At 41.9% G+C, this 24,208-nt stretch overlaps 3 protein-coding genes across 4 annotated transcripts in view; 2 read left to right on the top strand and 1 right to left on the bottom strand.

Annotated features, from left to right (window-relative positions):
* The first annotated feature begins 1,458 nt into the window (after positions 1 to 1,458).
* LOC104304342 (molybdopterin synthase sulfur carrier subunit-like) lies at positions 1,459 to 9,488 on the top strand. Of its 2 annotated transcripts, none has more exons than XM_054178744.1 (4): positions 1,459 to 1,548; positions 1,979 to 2,100; positions 6,091 to 6,237; positions 9,379 to 9,488. In XM_054178744.1, the coding sequence occupies exons 1-3, from the start codon at positions 1,537 to 1,539 to the stop codon at positions 6,215 to 6,217; spliced, it is 261 nt and encodes an 86-aa protein (XP_054034719.1). In that variant the 5' UTR covers positions 1,459 to 1,536; the 3' UTR covers positions 6,218 to 6,237; positions 9,379 to 9,488. The 2 variants fall into 2 exon arrangements, with proteins under 2 accessions (XP_054034719.1, XP_054034718.1); XM_054178743.1 differs by lacking the exon at positions 9,379 to 9,488 and adding an exon at positions 7,292 to 7,405.
* On the top strand, positions 7,307 to 11,066 carry MOCS2 (molybdenum cofactor synthesis 2). Its single transcript, XM_009905063.2, has 4 exons — positions 7,307 to 7,427; positions 8,235 to 8,388; positions 9,379 to 9,502; positions 10,674 to 11,066. The coding sequence occupies exons 1-4, from the start codon at positions 7,307 to 7,309 to the stop codon at positions 10,740 to 10,742; spliced, it is 468 nt and encodes a 155-aa protein (XP_009903365.1). The 3' UTR covers positions 10,743 to 11,066.
* A 5,779-nt stretch (positions 11,067 to 16,845) lies between these two features.
* ITGA2 (integrin subunit alpha 2) overlaps positions 16,846 to 24,208 on the bottom strand; it is a 61,032-nt gene continuing 53,669 nt past the window's right edge. The window contains exons 27-29 of the mRNA XM_009905064.2: positions 22,479 to 22,568; positions 19,066 to 19,182; positions 16,846 to 18,314 (exon numbers count right to left, since the gene is read on the bottom strand). Coding sequence (XP_009903366.2) covers positions 18,225 to 18,314; positions 19,066 to 19,182; positions 22,479 to 22,568 — 297 coding nt within the window. The 3' untranslated portion in view covers positions 16,846 to 18,224. The remainder of the gene's footprint in view (positions 18,315 to 19,065; positions 19,183 to 22,478; positions 22,569 to 24,208) is intronic.

Here is a 24,208-nt window from a genome sequence, read left to right as displayed (position 1 = left end):
CTCAACTCTAAACACAACCCTGAATGCATGGATAGCTCTTTCAAAGCTCACTATGTTCTGGGCTGAGAGGCTAATTTGCTCCAGATGAGCCCAGCGTTCATTTGCTTCATTACAAGGACAGATGCCTCTGGTACATCTTTTGCATGGGAAAAGTGCTCTAGCCACTTGCTAGCTACTGGCTGGGTCATAAACACCTTTGCAAAGTGATCTATTTCACATATGTTGTAGAGATCCAAAATGACACAGCTCATTCTATTTACTGTCTAAAGGGGATTTCAACCTTTAACAGTAGTTAATAATTCACAAATAAAACAATAAAGCTTTAAAAAATAACTTAGCTGTTTATTACAGCAGAGGATTGAGACACAGTATACTGGGTAACTGGTACAAAACATATACTCTATGGAAATAAATGTAATTCTCTTAGACTTTTGGTTGTTTGTTTAAATATCACCATAACATCCATTGTCTTTGTACTTCAGAGGCAAGAATTATTAAATAGAAAGGTACATTTCTAGAATACATTCTAGAATACATTCTAGAATACATTCTATGTATTCTATGTATTTCCTTTCTAATCCATCTTGTGAAATGGCTGGATCATGGTTATTTGTTTGAGAATATTCGGTATTTTTTTCTGATAGTGTTCCATCCATCTAGGACAGAGGTTCTCCACCAAACAGCCTGCCCAAATCACAATTACTGACCACAAACTCCACGCCACTGGCGACAGCTGCACAAATTCCCCCTTGGTTTGCCTGGCCTTCCTTCTTCAATATTTTGAGGTTACAAGTGTTACTAGGCAAGTATCACAGAAATAACACTGGCCATCCAGGAGGGCACAATGTCCGAGCGCAGTTGTGCCTTGTGGAGCAATTGCTGCGCACGTCTCCACAGCATATGTAACAAACACATACTGCGCGGCTTTCCCCTCCTCCCGGGTGCAAAACTGCAGGTTAAACAGCCTTCTTAAACTGGCTGAACGCATACAGTTGTTCATGAGTGGATGAGTATCTGACGAGGCAACCTCCGCACAGAAATATGACTTGACCCACAAATACTGTATGGGCATCTAGACAGAGCTTTGGCATTAAGTGTACCTGCTGTGTATGCAATAACGACTTCCAGGCAGTGGCCACTTAATGTCTGCAAATAGTTGCAATTCGCACGTACTTTGGAGACCAAGCACATGTGAAAATGCGTCTTTCAGGGCGCTGTCCCCAAAATAACAGGCTATGTTTGGTGGGCAAAGTCACAGCCGCTCAGCCCCAGCTTCCCAGCCTTCCCTAGCAGCCCTGTGGGGCAAAGGCCCATGCGCGGGTCTGCGCCGCGCCACACCGCACCGCCCGGCCCAGCGCAGCGCCGCGCGGCCCCGTGCAGGCCAGCCTCAGCCAGGCCTAACAGCACCGCGGAGCGAAGCCGCCCCGCTGCCGGCCCAGGCCGCAGGGGGCGGTCCAGGCCCGGCGCTTCGCGTCCGGGCGCAGGCGCCACCGTGAGCTCGCGGTGGAGGGCTGCACGCCCGGGGAGAGTGTCCCCATGAGCTGCCAGGTAGGTACGGGGTGCTGGCGCCTCTGGCGACGGGGCCCCGGCTGGAAGAGATACGAGCGCTGGGGAGGGCGGCAGGGCTCCAGTAGAATATGTTTTTAGCGGGCAGAGGCGCTGGTCTGGCGAGGCCTGGACAGCAGGAGCGAGACACGGGTCCGCGCCGACTTACCACTGCTCCGCCTTCCCCTCCCTGCTTCTGACGGTAGGGGCAGGAGGGACGCGAGAGAGTTTATGGGCGTTAAAAAAAACACAAACCACAACCGAACAACAACAAACAACAAAAGCCAAGGGAGGCTTTTAGTTGTTGTTGTTTCGGTTGTTTGTTTTGGTATTTTGAGAGAAGTTTATGTGCATAGCGGCTTGAGGGGGGGTGGGGTGGGGGTGGGTGGGTTATTAGGCTTTGCATCCCTTATGGCGTTTGTTCCCCGAGCAGGTCTCGGTGCTGTATTTCGCCAGGAGCGCGGAGCTGGCGGGCCTGCGCTGCGAGACCCTCTCAGTGCCACGGCAGGTCACCTCTCTGCAGCTCTGGGAGGAGATCGTCAAGATTCACCCAAGGTATTTTGGAAAGTTGATGCAGAGGGGCACAAAACTTAGGTTTTTGTTGGGTGTGGTGGGGTTTTGTTGTTGTTTGTGGTTTGGATGGCTTTTTTTTGGTGGGTTTGGGTCTTGGTGGTGGTGGTTTTGTTTTTGGTTTTATGTTTGTTTGTTTTAGATTTTCATTGTAAATAGAAATTAAGCATTTACAGTTGAGCTGGAACACGTTTCAGGACCCTGTTGTAACCCTAAGCAACTGCTTTGTATTTTGGCCAGTTGTAAATGCTGTAGCTTTTGTGTGTATGCACAGATAGACTATGTCAAATAAATGTACCCCAAATGTGTACCTGAGGGGTAGCTTAAGACACATGGCCCGTTATCCACGTGGAGCATGGTGTAGTAACTGCTGCACCTAAAAACTAAGCTGCGTTACTGATCTCTGGAGTGAGATGTCACAAGGAGGCAGCAAGAACAACCAGGACAAAAAGTGAAAAAAATGTGATAATGTGCAGGTCTTTTTGATCACTTGTCTTGGTTGGTCTCAGTTTATGTCACATTCTGGAAGGCAAGTGCGAAAGGGAGCTGCAAACCCTGCCACAGGCTTTCAGCCACTCAACCTTCACATAGAAAATATACTTAACCACTTTAAACCCCTGATTTAGGAGTCTAGTCCTAAATGAGCACTAGGTTCTGCACTGTAAGGACCCCTGTGGCACTGGTTCTGTGTTGGGGCATCAGCAGAAGCCCCTCAAAAAAAAAAAAAAGGTAAATTACAACAGAGGTTGAGGTCTGCAGGATTTAGTGCTGAATGAACAGGAATTTATGTGACTTTGGACTTGGGTGCCAGAGTATTCTTTCATGCACCACCATTCTTTATTGGATCTGCTCTCAAAACCTATTAAAAACATTATGATGCAATGGGATCTGTTCCCAAATGAGAAGCTCTAGGCCAGTGTTTGACCAGGGGCGGTTTCCTCACAGAGAATTGAGACTAAGTGTGTTTTGGGGGAGGAGGAAGGAAGAGAATGTGTGTGTTGTACTTTGCAGCCTATTACTGGGTGTCAAGAAGCAGCAGCACCTTTGGTCAGTTTGCCACAGTTTGACAACTTTGTCCTTTACAGATGATGACCTGGGGCAGTACATTTTGCATGTGCAGTTACTTCACAGCGGTCTTCTTGGAAAATGCTTCTGCTCCCAGCGCTTTTTGAAAAACATAATTGTGGGTCATTGACTGCAGAGTTCTATTCATATTGCTAATGGATGTTCAAACTGCGTCTTGAGCATACTTGACAGAGTTCTTCTGTTCCACCCATTTCCCCCAAAGAATTCACTTGCAAGTGACATTAATTAGAGCCCATCCTTCTAATGGGCCCTTCAGTTTCATAGTTGCGCTCAGTTACTCACTTGTTTTACTTTCATACGGATTCTCCCTTCAGTTTGTCCTCTTGAGTCAGTGCTACTGTGCTTTGCTTAGCCTGTGCCTTTCATACTTTTGTATATCTGCATGGTAGGAAGTAAGATGGGTTTTACTTGTACCCTTTTGGCATGCCAGCTTGCTTCTGGGCAATATGGGTCTCTACTGTCTGTGCTGGATTTTGTAGTCTCAGATAATAACAGTAGTATGGCTGCACTTTCAAAAGTAAAATGTTGGCATTCATTTTCTGGTGTCTTTAGTACTGTGGCCCTCATACTCACTGTGTGATTGTACTTAGTAATGGAAGCAGCTCCCTGCCTCATGGTAACGGGAGCAACTGCATTCTCACAGCAACATCTCACAAATGTGAAATGAAAAAACATAGAAATCTATGAGAAAATCCTCCATATTTGCCTTCTTAGTTTTGTCACCATTTGTTATCAGTAGCAAATTTCAGACCTGAAGCCTCATAAACTGTGAGGTTATGCAAGAGCAGTTCTTTGACTGCTGAATCTTTGTGAGATCTCACAAACAGCATCCCACAATGCTCTGTTCATGTAAGAAAATTGTTCTAGTCCACCTATGGAGAATATTTCCTTCCAATCCCAGAATGGATGGTTGCTACCTATTGAGTTACTTCTTTGTTAGAAGCTGATGAAGATAGAATAGAATAGAATAGACCAGGTTGGAAGAGACCTTCAAGATCATCGTGTCCAACCTATCATCCAACACCACCTAATCAACTAAACCATGCAACCAAGCACCCTATCAAGTCTCCTCCTAAACACCTGAAGGATGGCCAAGGGCTCAGGTCCAGCCAACATGGATTTAGGAAGGGCAGGTCCTGCCTCTCCAACCTGATCTCCTTCTATGATCAGGTGACTGCCTGGTGGACGTGGGGAGGCCTGTGGATGTGGTCCACCTGGACTTCAGCAAGGCCTTTGACACCGTCCCCCACAGTAAACTGCTGGCTAAGCTGTCAGCTCGTGGTTTGGACCGCAACACTCTGTGCTGGGTTAGGAAGTGGCTGGAGGGCCGAGCCCAGAGAGTGGTGGTGAATGGTGCCACATCCAGCTGGCAGCCAGTCACCAGTGGCATTCCCCAGGGATCAGTGCTGGGCCCCATCCTCTTTAACATCTTCATTGATGATCTGGATGAGGGGGTTGAGTCAGTCATCAGCAAGCTTGCAGATGACACCAAGTTGGGAACAGATGTTAGTTAGAGGGTGGAAAGGCTCTGCAGAGGGACCTCAACTGACTGGACAGATGGGCAGAGTCCAATGGGATGGCATTTAACAAGTCCAAGTGCTGGGTGCTGCACTTTGGCCACAGCAACCCCATGCAGAGCTACAGGCTGGGGTCAGAGTGGCTGGAGAGCTGCCAAACAGAGAGGGACCTGGGGGTGCTGATTGACAGCCGCCTAAACATGAGCCAGCAGTGTGCCCAGGTGGCCAAGAGGGCCAATGGCATCCTGGCCTGTATTAGGAATAGTGTGGCCAGCAGGAGCAGGGAGGTCATTGTGCCCCTGTACTCTGCATTGGTTAGGCCACACCTTGAGTCCTGTGTCCAGTTCTGGGCCCCTCAGTTTAGGAAGGACATGGAGACACTTGAACGTGTCCAGAGAAGGGCAACAAGGCTGGTGAGAGGCCTTGAGCACAGCCTTGTGAGGAGAGGCTGAGGGAGCTGGGATTGTTTAGCCTGGAGAAGAGAAGGCTCAGGGGTGACCTCATTGCCCTCTACAACTACCTGAAAGATGGTTGTAGCCAGGAAGGGGTTGGTCTCTTCTCCCAGGCAACCAGCACCAGAAGAAGGGGACACAGTCTCAAGCTGTGCCAGGGGAGGTTTAGACTTGAAGTGAGGAAAAAGTTCTTCACCTAGTGAGTCATTCGTCATTGGAATGTGCTGCCCAGGGAGGTGGTGGAGTCACTGTCCCTGGAGGTGTTCAAGAGGAGATTGGACGTGGCACTTGGTGCCGTGGTCTAGTCGTGAGGTCTGTCGAGACAGGTTGGACTTGATGATCCTTGGGGTCTCTTCCAACCTTAGTTATACTGTGATACTGTGGTACCTTCAGGGATGGTGACTCCACCACCTCCTTGGTCAGCCCATTCCAATGGGCAATCACTCTCTCTGTGTAGAACTTCCTCCTAACCTCCAGCCTAAACTTCCCCTGGTGCAGCCTGAGACTGTGTCCTCTTGTTCTGGTACTGGTTGCGTGGGAGAAGAGTACCAGAACAAGAGGACACAGTCTCAGGCTGTGCCAGGGGAGGTTTAGGCTGGAGGTTAGGAGGAAGTTTTACACAGAGAGAGTGATTGAGAGTTAGTCTGATAGGAAATTTTCCATGCTGGTGTAGGCCTATGACAAATCTAGTTCCTGGCTTATGAAAATTATGGTGACTTGATTTCTCCTTAGATGCCACAAGAAAATGCAAGAGTAGGAGGTGGGTGCTTGTATTTTTTTAAAGTGTATTGGAAGCAGAGTTTTGTAAATCTCAATGATATTTACTTCAGCTGCTCTGGATGGTGCACAAGTTTGTTGTTTGATGAAATCTCATGCTTAAATGCAAACAGTCTATTTGTGCTCCTGCCAATCCCCCTCAGGCTTGCTGTCATCCGGGATCAAGTGGTTTTTGCTGTTCGGCAGGAGTACGTGCTTCTTGGAGATCACCTCCTGGTCCTGCAGCCTGGAGACGAGGTTGCCATCATCCCACCAATTAGTGGAGGCTGAATCTAGCCAGGTTCTCTTAGGTAGGTATCACCTCTTGCTTAGTTTCCTAGGGAGTGTTTTTGTGCACTAACGTATCTCATAGGTTCTGTGTAACGTTCAAATATTTTTATTTTTTCTTTTGTTCCAGAGATGCAATTGCCGTTCTCTTGAGAGAGCACAGTTTGCATTTTCTGCTGGAGAAAGTCATTGTGCTGACCAGAAACTATAAGCTGGTGCACCAATAGATGGTTAAGACATATGCTGTAAATGGAAGACAATTTTCAGGGGGGTCAGGCTTTGTTTTGAATTTGGGTTTTAGGTCTTATTATTTGTTTCTGGCTATCAGTAGCTAGATAGCTTCCCTAAGGAAGACAATACTGAAAAACCTTTTGCCACTTTTTAGTAGAAAAGATGGTACAGGAAAATAATTGACTGCTGCTTAAATGTAACTTTTTTGTTGCTGCCAAAGGAACAGGTGTCCTTAGAGCACCTTAATTTTTTTTGCATACTCTCAAGTGCCACTCCATGTATTTACTGCAGCTTGTTCCATTGCTGGTGCTCAAAATACCTCTTTTCCTCCTCATTCTTAGTTGGGTTGATGACTGGTTTCTGCTCTGAGAAATTAGAAGTGTCTACTGCATCAGTGAAACCAATAATATGAGCACTGGAACATCCTGGAGAGCATATTGCATTTCAGGATTAGAACTCTAATCCATATTTATCAGAAATCTGTGTTTTAAACTGCATTTGATTTTAGGACAAGATAAGGAGGAGGGACTAACAGTCTGTGCTGATTGATTTGTACTGTTAAACTGCAGCCACAGACTAGTTCTAGTTTCATCCTGCAGGACCAGGTTTTCACACCAGGAAGGAACCTCTAAGCATTAAAACCCAAGTCATTGCTTGGTCTTTGCAGTCGATACCCTCTCAGCAAGTCTGCTGAGAAGTGCATTTGCCATGGGAACTGGTGTCTTGGGGTGACAAAGTAGATGGTGCCTGTTTTCTGCATAAACTGGGGTATCAATACTGAATGAAAAAAGCAGTTGGCCAATGCTAGTATAGCCAGAAACAACAGCAGAGTCTGTTTGGTTTCAGCCTTTCTAGTGAGCTATGGATGAAAGTGAAGATGTGCCAAAAGATTTTATCAAGCTCAAGTCTGAGAAGCTCTCTGTAGATGAAGTGTCAGAGCTGGTCATTTCACCATATTGTGGGGCAGTGTCTCTGTTCGTTGGTGAGTTTAATATTTCTGAAGCTGGATCTCTGAGTGTGTTAATAGTCTAATAAATGGAACCTAGGTTGTCCACACCCCAAACCCATGCTTCTCAAATAAATAAATTCCTGGACTGGTCCCAGGATGCTCTAAGCACATTCTGAATTATTTAGAACAAGACAGTGGCAGCCCTTAAACAGTTGTAGTGGGATAAAGTGGTGAGAAGCTTCCATGCTAGTGTGGCTATCCTAGGGCTGAACAAAGCAGCATCTCTGGAGTACAGGACTTCTTGGGAGCTATTCTTGTTTCTTTGGGCACAGCTTGTTCAAAGTGGGAATTGGGATGTGTGAAAGCTCTCACAATTCAGATATTCTTTGAAAGTAAAGTACTGTTCTACCCATGGGCTGGTGAAGGTCAAGGCTGAGAGGTCTTCCTATTGCTTAATGTGTGTGGCACAAATCTTGAAAGACCTTTGTGCTTAAACCTGAGTGTTACTTGGCATCTAAATACTGAGTGCTTAAATAGTGCATGGTCAAATGCAGTAATAGCACTTCAGAAGTTTACTGCAGAAGAGGCCCCAGCCTTCGGCTTTGCAGATCGCAGACTTGTGTAAGCAAAATCTTTTCCTTGTGTAATTATTAAGGATCCTTCTTGATCAAAAATCTCACTGCACAGTCATGATAGGGGAGGTTGCTTATATTTGCATAGTGCTGACCTTGGCCACAGCAGCAGATCCTATTACACAATAGATTATGTATTCATAATAGAAATACAATATTCTATATTTATTTACCCAGTGCTTTTGGTTGATAAATCCTTTGTATTTAGGTACTACAAGAAATAATTTTGAAGGGAAAAAAGTGATTTGCTTAGAATATGAAGCATATACTTCAATGGCAGAGATGGAAATAAAGAAAATCTGCAGAGATATTAGACAGAAGTGGCTGTCCATCAAACATATTGCGGTGCACCACAGACTTGGGTACGTATGGCCAGACCACATGCTTCTGTAAGTGGGTTATTAATCTCTACCTGGTGCATGGCTGTGCTTACACAGTGCAGGACATGCAGGAGTCTTTATAAACTTAATGCAGTGAAGGTGGCTACAGTCATGCTCTTGCTAAGCTTCAGAAACAGTCTTTTAAAAAAACTGTGTGTATTGACAGTGTTTGCTGGAGCGCAGATTACACCACATCAATGATCCTGCAGGTTAAGTGGTTGGAAGGCAGCGAAAAGGGATTGAGGTTGCATTCCAGGGAAGGCAGGAGGCTGTTGATTTATTCTGTCTTTTTGAAAACGTGAGGTTAGCAGCACTTTGCTTTTCATTCTCTCTTCTAGTGAACTGTTTGCTGGAGCAGTCTTAATACAGAGGAAGGTTGGGAGGCAGCTTTTGGGAATACTACACTTGTGAGGAGGAAAACAAATTTCTGTGCTACTTCTGTTAAGTTTAGAAACAACACACCAAACAGGAAACACTTCCAATGTGAAATCAGAATTTGTCAACAATTAAGTTTCATTGCAAAAATCTGGGTAGTGTGAGGCACTTCGTTTCTTTTTTCACAGATTGTTGTGAAATGATGCCCTCCATTTTCAGGCAAGAACTTGTTGTTCCTAACCTGTTAATTATTAAGCCAGCTCTCAGTGAGTTTCCTGTGCATTGTTGCAAGTTAGCAGTTTTCTTCTCTCAATTCCATAGTCTGTATTAAAAAAACACCCCAAAGAATGAAGAAAAGAGCATGTGTCTGGTAGGATTATTCTAAAGTGTGGAATTTTCACATCTGGTACTGATTTTGGTTGTGGCTTTCTTTCTTTTAAAAAGTGTATAATCTTTTGGACATGGCTTGACACTTCTCAGTATGAATGAGTCAGGAGAGCATGCAGCCAGAATATTGACGTGACATGGCCACAACTTTTGGGTCTTCTTCATGTTAAGCATTAGCTAAAGCTGCCGTTGTTCCTCTCTTCTCCCTAGTGTGGTTCCAATAACTGAAGCAAGTGTAATTATTGCGGTCTCCTCACCACACAGAGCAGAATCCCTTGAAGCTGTAACATACTGCATCAATACCTTAAAAGCATCTGTCCCAATATGGAAAAAGGTATGTCTGGGGACAAATTTGATTTTAGGCTGGTGCCAGAGTCCTTGGCATCTGGGCTAAATGCTGCTGCTGGTCTTAAGGGAAGGAGCTGAAGTATTACAGGCAGTAGTTGCTTCTGACAGGATGGCAACGTTTAGCACCAGTGAATTTCTTCTAAGGAAGCCAGGCCCATCTGTAGCAGGTTGGGCACCTGGAAGGCCCTCCTTTGCCTGTGCTGACCAGCTCTTCATTTTAGCACCACCTTGGTGTTAAAGTGAATGAGGCCTGAGCTCTCCTGAGTATCAGTAGACAGTTCTGCACAGGCTTGAGGAAGAACTTTTTGAGTCAGTTTTGCTCTGGATGGCATTCCAGTTTGCAAGCAAAAGTGGTGTTTCTTGTCTTTCTGTTTTCCCTTTATCCCTGTGGCCTTAAGAAAGCACAAAGCATTAAGCAACAGCACACAATTGAAGGGATGAGCAGAGGTCCCAAAGCTAGTATGGGCACACAGCAATGTGTGAAGAGATCAGCCTGGGTCTGGAAAGAGCTTCATTGCATAACCACAGTGTTGAATGTAATGAGCATTACCTCTGCCTTCTTTCCCAGGCAAAGCTTGACATACGGTAGCAGTGATGTTGCAGGCATTACTCACCTTTTCTGACACCTATTCCAGGAGAATTATCAGGGGCTTAGAGCTCTGCTGAATTTGTTGCTTAAGGCTAGACTGCTGCTGAGTAATGCAGTCAGTCCTGTAGATCTAATACTTACTGTGTTTTGTGTATTGTCATTTTATTTTTTTTCAATACTGACATTTTGTATACACTTAAATACTCTCCTAAAAATGATGGTGTAATAGGCTAACATGGCCACAGGTAAAAAGGACAGTTTCAGACCCGCTGCTGTGTACTCTAGAACTTTTATATCATTTCTTCTAGGGCTCTTTCTCGAATTGAGTTCAGTATAGAGGTGTCCTTCTAAATGTAATAGGGCTCAGACCAAGTTTCAGCATCTGCCCACATGTAAATCAGTATGTTTTAAGGGTGCTGCCTTTTTTTTCTGTTTGCCAGCCAAGGGCTGTGTAGTCCTGTTGTGATCAGTAAATAATAGCAAGATGGCTGTTGAGTTGTTTGGCCTGGCTTGTGGCTGCATGTAGCAGACTCTTACAATATTTTCCGTTCTTTGTTTATATTTGCAGGAGATTTACGAGGATGAATATTCTTGGAAAGAAAACAAGGAATGCTTTTGGGTGAATTCAGAAAAATAATTGCTCTCTTTTAAAAATAAAGTGCTACTCTTCCTAATAAGCACACCAGTTAGTTTTGAGTTGTTTTTTTTACAGAGAATCTATATGGTTTTAAGTAGTTGTGGGCATTTTGAGATGAATAATTTAATTAGGACTGAATGAAATTAATTAATTTAAAGCAATCTTCCCTAAAATTATCGGTGGCAAAGCATTCAGTCCGCTCTGATACAACCTGTTTTAATGCATTTAATACACTGGTACTCAGCTGCTATTTCACTGTCTGCATGGGAGGTCATAACAGGACAATTGGGCATTGTTTTAATCTCAGAAAGTCTAGTAGGTTTTCTATGACTGTAGGATCAGTTTGCAAGCCTTATGCTATTTTGACATTCTTGTAACAGGAAAGCTACTTGAAACAGAGACAGAAGAAAATATAACCTATACCCCAGAGTTACTAACTTTTTAATAGTGGTAATGTTTCAGAAGCTCTGTCTCACAGAAACATTTTTACTGTGCAGCTGGTGTTACAGATCCATTGCATTAAAATAATATGGACAGACTTCGATTCAAAGTTGGGTGTAATACTCTACCAGCAACAAACTTGCATTAGCAGTAACATGGCAAACCTGTAACTACTTAATGATGTCTAGACATGATTCATTTGAAGGAGATTTTTGGCTGTGTAATTGTATTGTGCTGCATTTAAAATAAAGACAAACCAAAACAAACAAACAAACAAACAACCCACAAACAAACAAAAAACCCCCCAAAACCCAACAGCACCAAAATCCCACATCAGCAATTATTACAAATAGGCAACTTAATTGTAAGTTTACAAGACAACAAATTATAAGTTTAATTAGGTTTAGTAGTTTGACTTCAGACATCTTAGGATAGGATTTAAGGTCAGTGAAATGGATTACTTTTTCAAGGAAAGCATATCTACTGAACTTCTTGCTGTTTATGTATGCATTTATATTTATATTCATAATTTTAATACAGTTTTTCTCCTGTTGCCTTTTTTTTTGGTTTTTTGGAAACCTAGCTAAAAGGAGTCTGACATAGTATGTCTGTGTTTCCACTGGAAACAGTGGGCTGCTTATCACAGTAAGGTAATTTTATTTATATTATTGTACTGTGCCATGGCAGTGTTTAGATGTCAGGTGTTCAAAGTCCTATTGTGTTTGGCACTGTTAACTCATGCTGAGAGTTATCAGTGTAGACAAGATAGTTATAAAGGAATGGAAATGAGGTAAAGTAAAATGATTTGCTTAAGTTTATGTATCATTGTGTCACACAATGTTTAAACCTCAGCTGGCTATTTGCAATAAAAATCTACAAACAGTTGCTCTCTGTACAAAAATAAAATGAGGAAAATAGTAATGATCTTTCTCCCCGCCCCCAGTGATCTCAATGTGTCTTAATACTTAGTGATCTCTCTGGTTTAAGTGTACCCCACAAAAAAACCCCCAACTTCAGGCAGAAGCATCGTTAAACTGTCCCATGCTAACTTATTGATGGCATTTCATTCAGTGGAAGTGAGTGAATCCTTCTGCAGGACTGCAGCTGCTCTTTGGGTATTTACATGTATGAAGCCTCCAAACCATATGAGCCCTTTATGCAGGCAAAGATAGGCAAGCTCAAAGTTGAATTCTCCTTTGCTTTGGAGGCTAGGAGAAGCTCTCTGCTATTTGAATGTCACTTTCAGCTGGGAATTGTACAGAATTCTGAGTACTTTCTCTGATAATTCTTTTTTTTGTTTTTTTAAGAAAAGAAAGAAATAGAACTTTCCAATTTGTGGTGGACCTTCATGTTTGCTGTGCAACTGTGTACTAATTCCACAAAGAGAGGGGAAAAAAAAAGAAAAGGGCTAACTTGCCTTTCAGTGGCTGCTTTATGAAGCAAAATCTATGTATGCTTGCATACTGGTGCTGTGCTCTGATACAGAAAAATAGTGGTGTTTAGAAAAGTTAAGGCAAATTCTCTGTTGTACTAGAGCCTCTCTAGTACTGCAGTCTCCTGGAAGCTTTTCTCCAGGGTGACCTTAAATGCACCTTCCCCATCAGCAATGCAGCTGGGAAGAAGGATACAGAAAAGAAGAGAAAGAATAATTGTGTACTTCCCCACAGTGACCAGGAACAATGAATGGAAGAGATGCTGTACTGAGTCACAATTGAGTGTTACAATGTGTATGCTGCCATGGTCAAAACAATGAAATGTCATTTTTTGTCCCTAGCTGTGCATGAGGCAAGTACTGCTTTGTTCTAGAACAATGATGTATCAGTCTTGTGTAACTTTGGGTTCTTCAGCTGGCAATTAAAAGCAAAATGGAAATGCCCTTAGGAGGGATGTTGTGCATAATTAGAGGTACCTCACTGAAATTTTAAGTCCATACTCCAAGCTCAGTGTTCCAGCTCCCTCTGTAGGGCTACCCTTCTGCTAGGGCAGTATTAACCTATGAGGATGAATTACTCTGTTTGAAGATACCTGCCCAAGGATGTCTGAACTGACCAAGAAGTGCTTCCAAATCTCCAGGCCAGGGAATGGATACCAGTTGTGTCTGAGTGTCAGGGAAAGATGTGGCTGCACGTGTACTGATTTCCCTACGTGCAGAACTAGGCTGCTGGGTGAGGGCTACCTTGTGCACTGGTGAGGTCCACGAGTGTGATGGTAGGCAGCTACAGATCATGAGGCAATGCAGTCCTAGCTTTCTGGGACAAGTCCAGCTGTTCCTCTGCCTTAGCTATAGGGGAGGGTAATCCCATCCTTCCATGGCTCTTCCAGGTAGCACAGTGTGCTCCTAAAGTGGAGGCTTAAGGTGCAGACAGATGGTCCTGGGAACAGATGCTGCAGATGACTGGGTCATTGTGTGATTCTTTTAAGAGATGAGCCAGGTGAGGGGTGTTTGTGGAAGGGAAGCATATGTCTTTAGAGCCAGTTTGTCCTTCTGAAAAGAGGTCTCGATCTTGACTGGCAACATTTGAATATGCTGATCCATTGTTTTGCCTGGCACGTTGCTTTGCCACATGGCTTAATTTTAAGAGGTTCCTTTTCCGATTTTGATCTTTCTTGTTGCTTTGTTCTCAAGAGAAGCTCAGCCTGATATATACTATAAAAGCAGTAATGGCTGGATTGCTGTAAAATTAAGGGCTGGAGGAGGATGGGGCTGTATTGTAAGGAGCCTACCCAGGAGATGGCAGCTGAGAGACGGTTGTGTGGGAGGAGCAGCTGCCAGCCTGCCCAGGTGCTGGCTGTGCTGGCAAGGACAGGTGCTCACTTCAGCTGTCTCTAGTGAAAGTTTCACTCTTGCACTCAGGAATGAAGCCTTTAGATTGTTGAACTTCAAATTAGATCTTTGTTATTTCTCTTGCCTTCCTTTTCCCATAGCTTTTCAGGGAATTTGTAGTTTTATAGACTAATGTGTGCATTTGCTCAATCAAAGATATTAAAAGAAAAAAAAAGTGAAAACTTTTAATGAAGTGAAAGTCACCTGTGAAAACTGACAATGTTTTCTTGCCCCTGAAAGAGCACTGAAGACTCGAGCTCTTCCCTTAAGTATCCCATGGAGGTGCTTGAAGAAAGTGAGGTAAGAATAGGCTGATGACTATAAATCAGCAGTTTCTTTGAGTTCCTGTTTATAAAAATCAAAACACCCATATAATTTGATTTTATCAAATGTTACTAAAATTAGTATCCTGACATATTTCAGAAGTTCTGTTTTAAAAGTTCCATGTCAACTATTTTAAGAGGAGGAAAACTCATTTTAAAAACTGCTAGCACAACAAAAGCCTGTGATTACATATCAATAACTGATTGCAAATGAGAGCAGAAAGGTTGACTTAAAAGACAAGACTCAACTTTTCTTAAGCTGTGAAAACAACTTTATTAAAGGCAACAGAAGTTTGAGACAATTAGCTGTAGATCTTGAGATGCATTTTCACACCACTTTAGTCTTTGTGAGCTTTTGGTGTACCTCAGTTTTGGATACAGAGGGTAAATATACACAAGTCAGTATGTAAGGAATCTGGCTTTCAGTTCTGTAGAATACCACTACTTGGTCAAAGATGTTTTGTGTCTTAAGATTAGGGTAATCTGGCTTTGTATTATGGACATATTAAAATTAGTAGCCTGAATGTTTATGTATTACTGTTAGAAGTATGGAGGAGTGGAAGTGGCTAGTTGTTAATGGTAGGTACTGCCATGTTATTTTCCTATTCATGGCCAAGTTCTTCCCTTCCCACCGTTCTCACACTGAAATATCACATTCAGCTTTTCCAGTGTATGCTGGGGAGGGGCTAGAGCTGGTGTAAGGACATGCTACTGGTAACTAGGTCTGTCTATATGCAGGGCATGAGAATGGCAGAATACAGTGTAATTTTAGATGCCAGTGTTTAAACCCCATGTTTATAGGAAGGCCTGGTAAGGTTTTAATGCCAACTATTCAGCCAGAGCTACTCAAATATATTTTGCTCTTAAGTGAACAGACATACACTACAATATAGCTTACTAGCAGTGTTATGACTATAGCCTACAAAACTTCAAGTGGAGCTTCTTTGCATACCTATTGGAGTCATCCCCTTATGGTTTTCACTGTGTGCTAGTGGAAAAAGATGTACTTAGCCACATTCTATGTAGAGATTTTTCTGTGGCATTCCTTCACTTTAGAATGCTGTTTAAAAATAAACGAGTCTGTGTTCAGCAATATTCTTGTTTTTATTGTAATAAGCTGTTAGGCACTCAGGCACCACACTGATACAGTCCCTGCTCCCATAGAGCTTACATGCTAGCTTTCAGCAGTCATTTGATTATAAACTCACTTGTGCATCTCAGCTCTACACATAGGCTCATATGAAACTAACTGTGGGTTTTGGACTTAATTCTAGTACTCCTAGAAATCAGCAGCTGTATTTCCAGACAAGAACTGGATAGTACTTGAGTTTCCTGAAGGTGTTTCTGACTTTTCTTGCTGCAAGCACAAACAGAAGCACATGCTGAAGCTCGGTATTTTAGAATATTATTTCACGTGTAACGTGCTGGTTTTTTTAAAAGTAAAATTGATTAAAAAAAAAAAAGGCAACCAACCCCTTGCACATAATACAAAATATACACAACATTTCCAGCATTATTTGCAGCTGTGCCAACTTGAAAGTGCAATAGACTTACCCATTACAAAAACTGAATCAGACATTTAAGTATGGAATGTGAAAGAAAAATAAACTAGTAAGTTGAAGTGGTTAAGGATACAAAAACCTTACCCATTGCTATGCTTTCCCTTTATTTTGGGAAAAAGTATTCTTTCCAGGCTGGGGGGGGGAAATCCTGTGAAGACTAGTGGATTGAGTTATTGCTACCTGATTTATAAACTGTTATCCCCAAAGACGTCAGATGTCAGATACTGACTTGTACCTCGCACCAAAGGTGGAAGAAGGAAATCTGGCTGAATGCCTGAATTTCCCTTGCAAGCAGCACCAGAAATGAAAGATGCTGCCATCTGCTGTGTTGTGAAATTCCCCCTCTGGCCTGGTGTCTATGACCCTGGTTATGTAAGGAGGTTCCCACATATATAGGTGTAGGGGTTTGTTTTCTTCTACGAGAATTGAGGCATACAAATTTTTATCTTTCAGAGCATTTGTCCTCAGATTTTATAACTACAAGACAGAAGCCTATTCTTTAGCTTTATGCAATTTTTTTTTTTCCTTAAGAAAAGAAAACCAACTCTTTTTAAAAAAACCTTTGTTGACAATGGAAATCACAATCTGGATTGGTTTTGAGAATATAAAAAAAAACACAACTAGCTGTGGAACAGAACATTTCATAGATACACAATGAATCCAAAACACATATAAAACTGCACTGAGCACAATACAGCTGTATTTTGACAAAGAGATGGTTGGTTCCTGGCAGATTACTGATTAAACAGATTTGAGTGAAACTTTTAAACATGGTCAAGCCTAACTTGAATAGTCCCTTGGAAAATAATCTGAAAGGTGCCTACAATCTGGTTTTGAGGACAAAGAAATTGTGACTTCGTGTTCTAAATAAGGCACATTTAAATGTCTTACTCTTTAAACAGGTCACCTTGAGTTGGAAATAGACAACATACATAAGGACAGTACACTCTTCTCTCACAATCAGTTACATGTGTAACTGCCAGCCAGAAGAGACAAAGGCAACCAGAAGGCCAATTCCTGACAGCTACCAGTCTTAACAGCACAGGCCTTGTTAAGACTGCAGTTTCATTAAAAGCAGGTGGCGTAACAGCATGTGATAAACTTGAGGTGTGTAACCAACACAAAGTCACCAAGTGTGCTCAAAGCTCTTTCCCCTACAGTACTTTACTGCATAAAACATAAGTTAGCTTCATTATGACATGAACATGTGGGACTAAAGGGAATGTGACAGGTAAGGAGGTCATACTGAACTTTGGTCTCCTGGAGGGTACCGAGATGTTAAAGAAACAAGTACAGCAGTTTACAGAGCTTAGCTATTCATTGTCATCTGTCCTAACATGCATACTTCCTCAGTCATTATCCCCTTTAGTTCACTTCATGGTCTCAGCCTTGCAAAATTGTTCAGTAGGGAATTAAAGGCAAATTCTTGACTATCTTCCCTATTTAAGTCAAAAGCTACCCTGATGCCACAAGGCCTGTTAGTGTAAACCCCACTGTAACAGCAGTGATAGCTCTTCTCAAACTGAAATCTAAAACTCAATCATAACATTACAGAGAACATGGTGTGATTATGAAATTAGTACTTTCTTCAGAGAGGAAGTGTGCAGAATGTACTTACACATACCATTTGGCAGCAGTTCGCCAAAACATCATACTTCAGTAATTTAGATGTGATCTTAGTGCAAGGAACGTGGTGAACTTTTCGACCAGTGTGACCATCCAGTTGTCCTGTTGCACCCAGACAGATATTTTCTTATGCAGTTCTTACTTTATAGCTTAGTTAAGACAAAGGTTTGCTGGTGCAAATTATTTCTCTAAAACAATAAGGATGGAGCTAGTCAAGAAAAAAAAATGAGGTTTTTTCTTCCAGTCTGGAAGCAATATTCACCACACATTCATCATCAACTTAATAGAAAATGTCCTTTACACATATGGTACTTGTCAACTGAATTACGAACTGATGCTTTTCCACAATAATTTGAAATAAATTGCTCTGTTTCACTCTGCAGTGGATCAGGAGAAGGGTTGCTGGCACAATATGTTACTGTAAACTCCGGACCTGCCAGTTCTAAGGGCTAAGTTTGTTTGAAAGGCAAAAAATTTACAAGAAAGGCCACTATAAATCATTTTTGAAAAAAACACCCAAACTGTCCTGCAGTTACTCTTATAATAGAGTAGAATCTATAAAATATTTTCATCTATAACAAGACACTTCCGTTAAAAACGTATATATGTTACTAAGCTTTAAGGCACTCCAGCTGAAGGAATGACTGAATCGCAACTGCTGTTGGTGGCTCAGATCTCCTCTCTTTATCCACATAACTCATCATCTTCAATCTTTGTCCTTTGTGAGCTCTGTAATTTCATCGACATCTTCTATATCCTGTGTCATCTTCTCATACTGTCTCTTGAAGAAGCCAAGCTGTGAGAGGTATTAACACCACATTGCATTGAGTCTCAGTGATAGTTACAATTTTCTCAGTTACGCTGAATAGTGAATGCACACTAGAAATGCACGTGTGCATGCACACACACCGATTTGTAGGCAATTCCTGACTCTAAAATAAAAGGAGCTGTGCCTTAAACTCCTGTTTGTTCAACTAAATGCTAAAATGGCAACGCTGAGTAGCCAGTTGTCTCCCTCACAAGATACAGGCATCTCCATGCTGCCTTGGTGTGCCAAGGAGCCCAATTAAGCACCAATGTCCTGGTATATAGAAAAAGTCTTTTGATCTCCTTCTAATTTATGTATCTTTTGTGAATGACTTTTTGCCCTTGCCCTTCCTTCTCTGTTTGCTTTCAGTGCATATCCTTTTCCTCCTTGGTTCTGATTCCCAGCCTTGCCCACAGAGAGTATCATGGGAGTTCAGAGCCCAGCTGGAGAGTTATGGAAGGAGGCATGCGATGTCAAAAGGAAAAATGTAAATGCCACAGCCCCTGTTTTGAACCATTGGAAACTCATTCATCATTTATGTTGCCAATTTCTGTGGGGACCCATTTCAGAATTTTGATTTGTAAAACTTTTCCCATCGAGGGTGTAATGTCAATGCAGTATTATTCATACCACCAAACAGCATATGTGGTGGTGTTCATATGAGATATTCCAAAGAAAATAGCACAAATGTATTTATCCCTTTCTGCTTTTCTTTTTAAGAATATAAACACCTACTTACTTTCCACAAAACAGCAACCAATGCTAACAGCAAAAGCAGTCCAGCCAATATGCTGCCAATCACAACACCAACTGGTATCTCAGCTTTCTCATCTGGCTTCATTATTGTAACTGGGATCTGAAAGCAGAGAGGTTGTGCATTATGGGTTAATGTTAACTGTGCATAAAGTAGGATTTGTAAACTAAATACTTCACTAATCAGGAACAGTTGGCCTGCATGCATTCCAGATCAATGACTGGAACACATCAGGCGATTACAGCCCTGTCACTGGTGTTCGCAGGTACCTGCTTGCACCATCACGGCACGCAGCAGTGCCAGTTAAGGCTTAGGGGCCCTCATCAATCTTGCCAATACACAACAGTCAATTGCCTGCCAGCTTTCTGCCTCTGCAGTAACAGGAGGTCTTTTAGAGTTGTTCCTATAGTTCATGGGCACACTATCACTAGGTAAACCAGACATGCTTACATGCCTGCAGGGAAAGCCTGGTACAGAGCCCCATATGCTCAAAACAGACTTCAGCTGCATCATCTGCAGAAGACGTGCTTCCAACTGGGTATGTTGTCAGAGCCCTGTTATCAGTAGCAGGCAGCTGTAGACGGCAGTACTAATACATGGAGGCCAGACTCTATCATGCACTCAGTGTATTTGTTGAAATTTCAACCTTCCTGCAGAACAGGTACTCTGTCTCCTTTGCCTGCTGTTCCTATCTTCTGAGAAACCCCTAACATCTTGACAGATCTTCTCACGTTAATCTATGCTCTCCTGAGTTAAATGCATGAATTTGCTGTAAGATATATGGGTCAAACAGGAGTGTTTCTAGCACACCTATGCTTCCTGAACTACAGCTAGTACCAGAACAGCACACAGTCTCTGGAAGTTTTCAGGTGCTACTCTATCTAGTTGGATTAAATATGACCAAGTATATCGTTAACATATAACAGTTGCTCAGGGAAACACTGCTGTGATATTTGTGAATTCTCAGATCTTTGGATTTGATCTTGACATGCATTTAGCATAAAGATATTTTTTCCTTCCTGAAACATGATAAAAGAAGTCATGTTGATTTACATTCTCAGAGTTGCTTGCTCAGAGCATTTGTCTAGTGTAATTTAATCTTAAGCTTTCTGGGAAACTTGTGCTGGACTGACATCTGAGTGATTTAGGTCACTTCAGCTGGGAGGCTCCAATGTTGTGCTAGGTGTGGCTATGTATATCCGTTTCACTGAGGCAAATATGACTTTGTGTATTTTTTAACCGAATGGCTATGATGATGATGATGATAGCAGGTTAACTTTCTGTTCTCCATCTGGCAGGCCTTTCCAACTTGGAAAAAATCTCAAAGCTTTTACGCACAGATACCTAAGCAGCTTTTCCATATAATATCACAAGGCAGTATTAATTCATTTGGCTACACAGCAATCCAGCTCATCCAAACTAAAGAACAATTTCATAGATATGTGCAGTATGCCTAGTAATGCTTTCTCCATTAGATGAACCATGAAGTGGCACTATTGGAGAGGGAAAATCGATAGCTAAGAACAAATAAATATCTTCCTTGAAGTCAAACTGTCTCTGGGACTCACTTCATGTGCTATTATCTCCACAATATAGTTCTCTGGCTTCCAGTGGAGGACAGGGACATTTACGCCCAAATTCACTCTGCTTATTTTCAGGATCACTCTTGAGATGAATTGCATCTCAAAAATACCTGTTCATTCTATGGATTAGGGCTTATAGAACATCTGACTGTGATGTGGATGACTAATGGAGACATTAAGTTGGATGAATCATACCACCCTCATCTAAAATAACAGAGTAAGTAGGGAAATAAACTCTGACTGCTTGTTGCCCCAAGGAAGTGTGAAGGACAAAGACTGGGTATGGCTGCTGACCTGTCAAGAAGTACATGCAGTGTTGGATACTGACTCCATCACTGAAGTGTCAAAAGCAAACTGCCCTGAAGGAGAGTGAATCTCCACCAACTGGCACATTTTCTAAGACTTACAATGGGGCAAAAGCCTATTGAGTAAGCATCAGGCTGTAAGCCTCACCAAAGTCCACTGTGTTTCTTAACAGCACTGTGGCTAACTTTCAGGGTCTGATCATCCACTGCCTTAGAGCTGTGAAAGTCCCAGCTGCACATGCTTTAATGTCTGGCTGAGGAATTACCTTTCATTATGAATGACTTCATCAATCATCATTTGAGTAATTAAATTCTGGTTCTCGTGAAATCAGCAGAACTGCTGGTAACATAAATTTGGCAGTGCCATGCTCCAACTATGGAAAAATACCCAGTAATACATGGTTTGTGATCTACCTAAAAAGCCTCTACAATTAATTGTAATACTTGCATTGTTTATTGATTAGTTTGATCTCCTAGCAGAAATACTACCATGCCACAAAGGTGGACCACTCACTGTATTTCAAATACAGAAATGTAATTATTCTGCAAACACATGTTATTATTTCCAGAGCTATACACATATTTCCCCTTTGCTACCTCAGGCATTGGAAGTTTCCCTGAGCATAAACATTTAGAGGTCTTTCACAAGATGAGAAAACAATGACAATGATTAGTATTGAATTATAGTCTTATTTCCACATTAAGAGAGATCAATCAGTAATTGTCTTCATACATATTTAACTGAATTTCCATTACCTGTGAATGGACTATGCTACACATTCTCACAGATACTTGGTTTCTTCACTAAGTTGTGTTTTGGTCTTGACTGGTGGTTATTTTAATGGATAAAATAGGCTGGTAAATACTGTAAAAATAAACCTAAACTTAGTATTACAAATGGAAGAGTGTTCCTTTCTAGGTATTACAACAGCACCATTCTTCAAATGTTATTTGATGGAGATTTGATGGGTTTGGGAGAAGGATTCATCACTTATAAAGTGATTGTTTGGAGACTTCTATTGGGATTAACTGTGTCTATATTGTTCACATGACAGCCATTCCAAAGGCAAAAAATACTCCACATTCTTTAACAAATGAGGTTAAGTATATTTGCTGGAGAGCTGTGCCGAACATCTGTCTATACACACATCAAACTAAATGACTTAGAGAAATAAGACTATAAATCAGACTTCCAAAAATGTAATTCATTCAATTACAGAAAGCAATCCAAATATTGGTCTTTCCATGAATAGGAAACTAAATGAATTTCAGAAGTTTCTGAGTTTTGGTATTCGAGATCTAAAGATTTTAAGTAAATGGTTTGTATAGCAGTTGCCTGAAAAGAAAACATATTAGTAACTTAGGAGTGGTTGTATATAGCCAACAGGATACATTAGTTCAACATAATCCAATGTCATCAGAGTTTGTGCTCCAACAGGACACAGAAAATTAAATATTATCACTTTAAAACAGTAAAAGAGAAGTTATAAAACCCACATCTATCACTTACAGTTAGGGTATTCTCTCCAATTACAAATAACTCAGGGTTATGTGTATCGATTTTTGCCTTTGCAGTGAGTTGTAACGTCTGGAAAGTTAACTGAAAGAGATTAAAAAAAATCTGTAATCTTCTATTAGAGAGCAAAGTGATTAGAATATAGACATCCTCAAATATGTTTCTGTACTTGAAATGAAGACTTCAGAGCCAGAAAATATCACATTATTAAGAACATTAAAATGATGTTTTTATTTGTCCCAAGCTATGGTTCTATGAAAGTAATAATGTATCAGTAATTCAGACTTACTTTTGCCTTTCTTACTAACTACCAATGAAATTGGAGAACTGTTTCTCTCTTCAACATGTAGTTCAAGTGAAGCTGAAGTTAATTATCTATTGATTTTTATAGTTAAAACTGTCACTGCTGCTAGCAGGGAAGAGACGTGGGAAAAATAGCGGTGAGAAAGAAGGGCTCAGCAACACAAGACAGATGGGAATGTATCTCTGGACTTTGTAAGAAGTGGAAACAGGACATTCTTTCTCTTCTTCCCCCCCACTCACCTCTCTCCAATACTTCTGGTTTTTCCCCATTTACTTTTCCCTATCAATATCTGTTCCTCTTCCCTATCACATTCTAATATCACTCACTCAGCTAAAATGAAGATGACAAGAATCTTAAGCCAACTCCCATTTGAAAAGTGATCTTGTGCCAGATCCTACTTCCCTCTGCACATGTATTGAGAGGAGAGGAGCATGTCTCTGCAGACACTGCCAGCTCACTGCTGTTGTTCTTCCTGAGTGTCAGGCATCAAAAGCCCTTCCTGCAGCACCACCAGGAATGGCTTAAGGTTCATGGGAGCACTAACCAGTTGTTCCAAATACAGTGCCTCCTATGTCATTTTGCTTCCTCAACCATTTCTCTGTGGCAGGGCTAGATATTGCAGGCTTGATACAGGAAACATGAGCAACTGTGGGTCCCCAGCAGCCAACACATGCTGAACTGACCACCCTTGCACCACACAGTTATCACACACCTGCACTGTGGCCTCCTGCCCATGAGGTCTGTCCTGTTTAACAACCTGCCAGAACACTATTCAGAACACCTTCTTAATTCCTAAGCACAGCTTGATTAGGTATTGGTAAGCCTGCTGTCCCCTTCTTGGTCAATGACTGATTATGTGTGTGTTAGTGCTTGCAAGATTATTTGCACTGAACCCTTACGGACTAACAAAGAACAAAATGGGAGATAAGAGTAAACCTGTGACATGATCTTTCCTTCTCATCACCCAGTGATAAATAAATTACTCCCACTCACTTTCTTGAGAGGGTTGCAACCTTTTCTTCCGGTCTCCACCTTCTGCATACCTGACAGCTCTGATCTTGACTGAGCTCATTTGAAAAATACAAACTTTAAAGACAGACAGATGTTTTCCTTCATACACTTGCATAAGTGTCTCACATTATCAACCTAACCTTGTAAGAGCTGAATGCTAAAGCTGACAACCACCCTGCTGTCAAATATCAGTACCTGCCGTAAGACTGGCCAGACACCCTAAAGAGACTGTGTCATGTTCCTGATGTTCTAGGCACACCTGGGAATCCCAAGACACTTTGGCTGGTTGCCTATCTTGTTAATTCAGGGTAAGTTATATCCTGGAGGAACCATGGTGATTTAAAATGGGAAAGTCAAGATACTATTGATGGATATTTTTAAGCATTCTGTAGGTCTTTAAAACAAGGAC

The sequence above is a fragment of the Dryobates pubescens genome, chromosome Z, assembly GCF_014839835.1.
Source record: "Dryobates pubescens isolate bDryPub1 chromosome Z, bDryPub1.pri, whole genome shotgun sequence".
Lineage (NCBI taxonomy): Eukaryota > Metazoa > Chordata > Aves > Piciformes > Picidae > Dryobates > Dryobates pubescens.
Note: the sequence above shows the minus strand (reverse complement) of the source record. Positions and strands in the feature narration are given on the sequence as shown.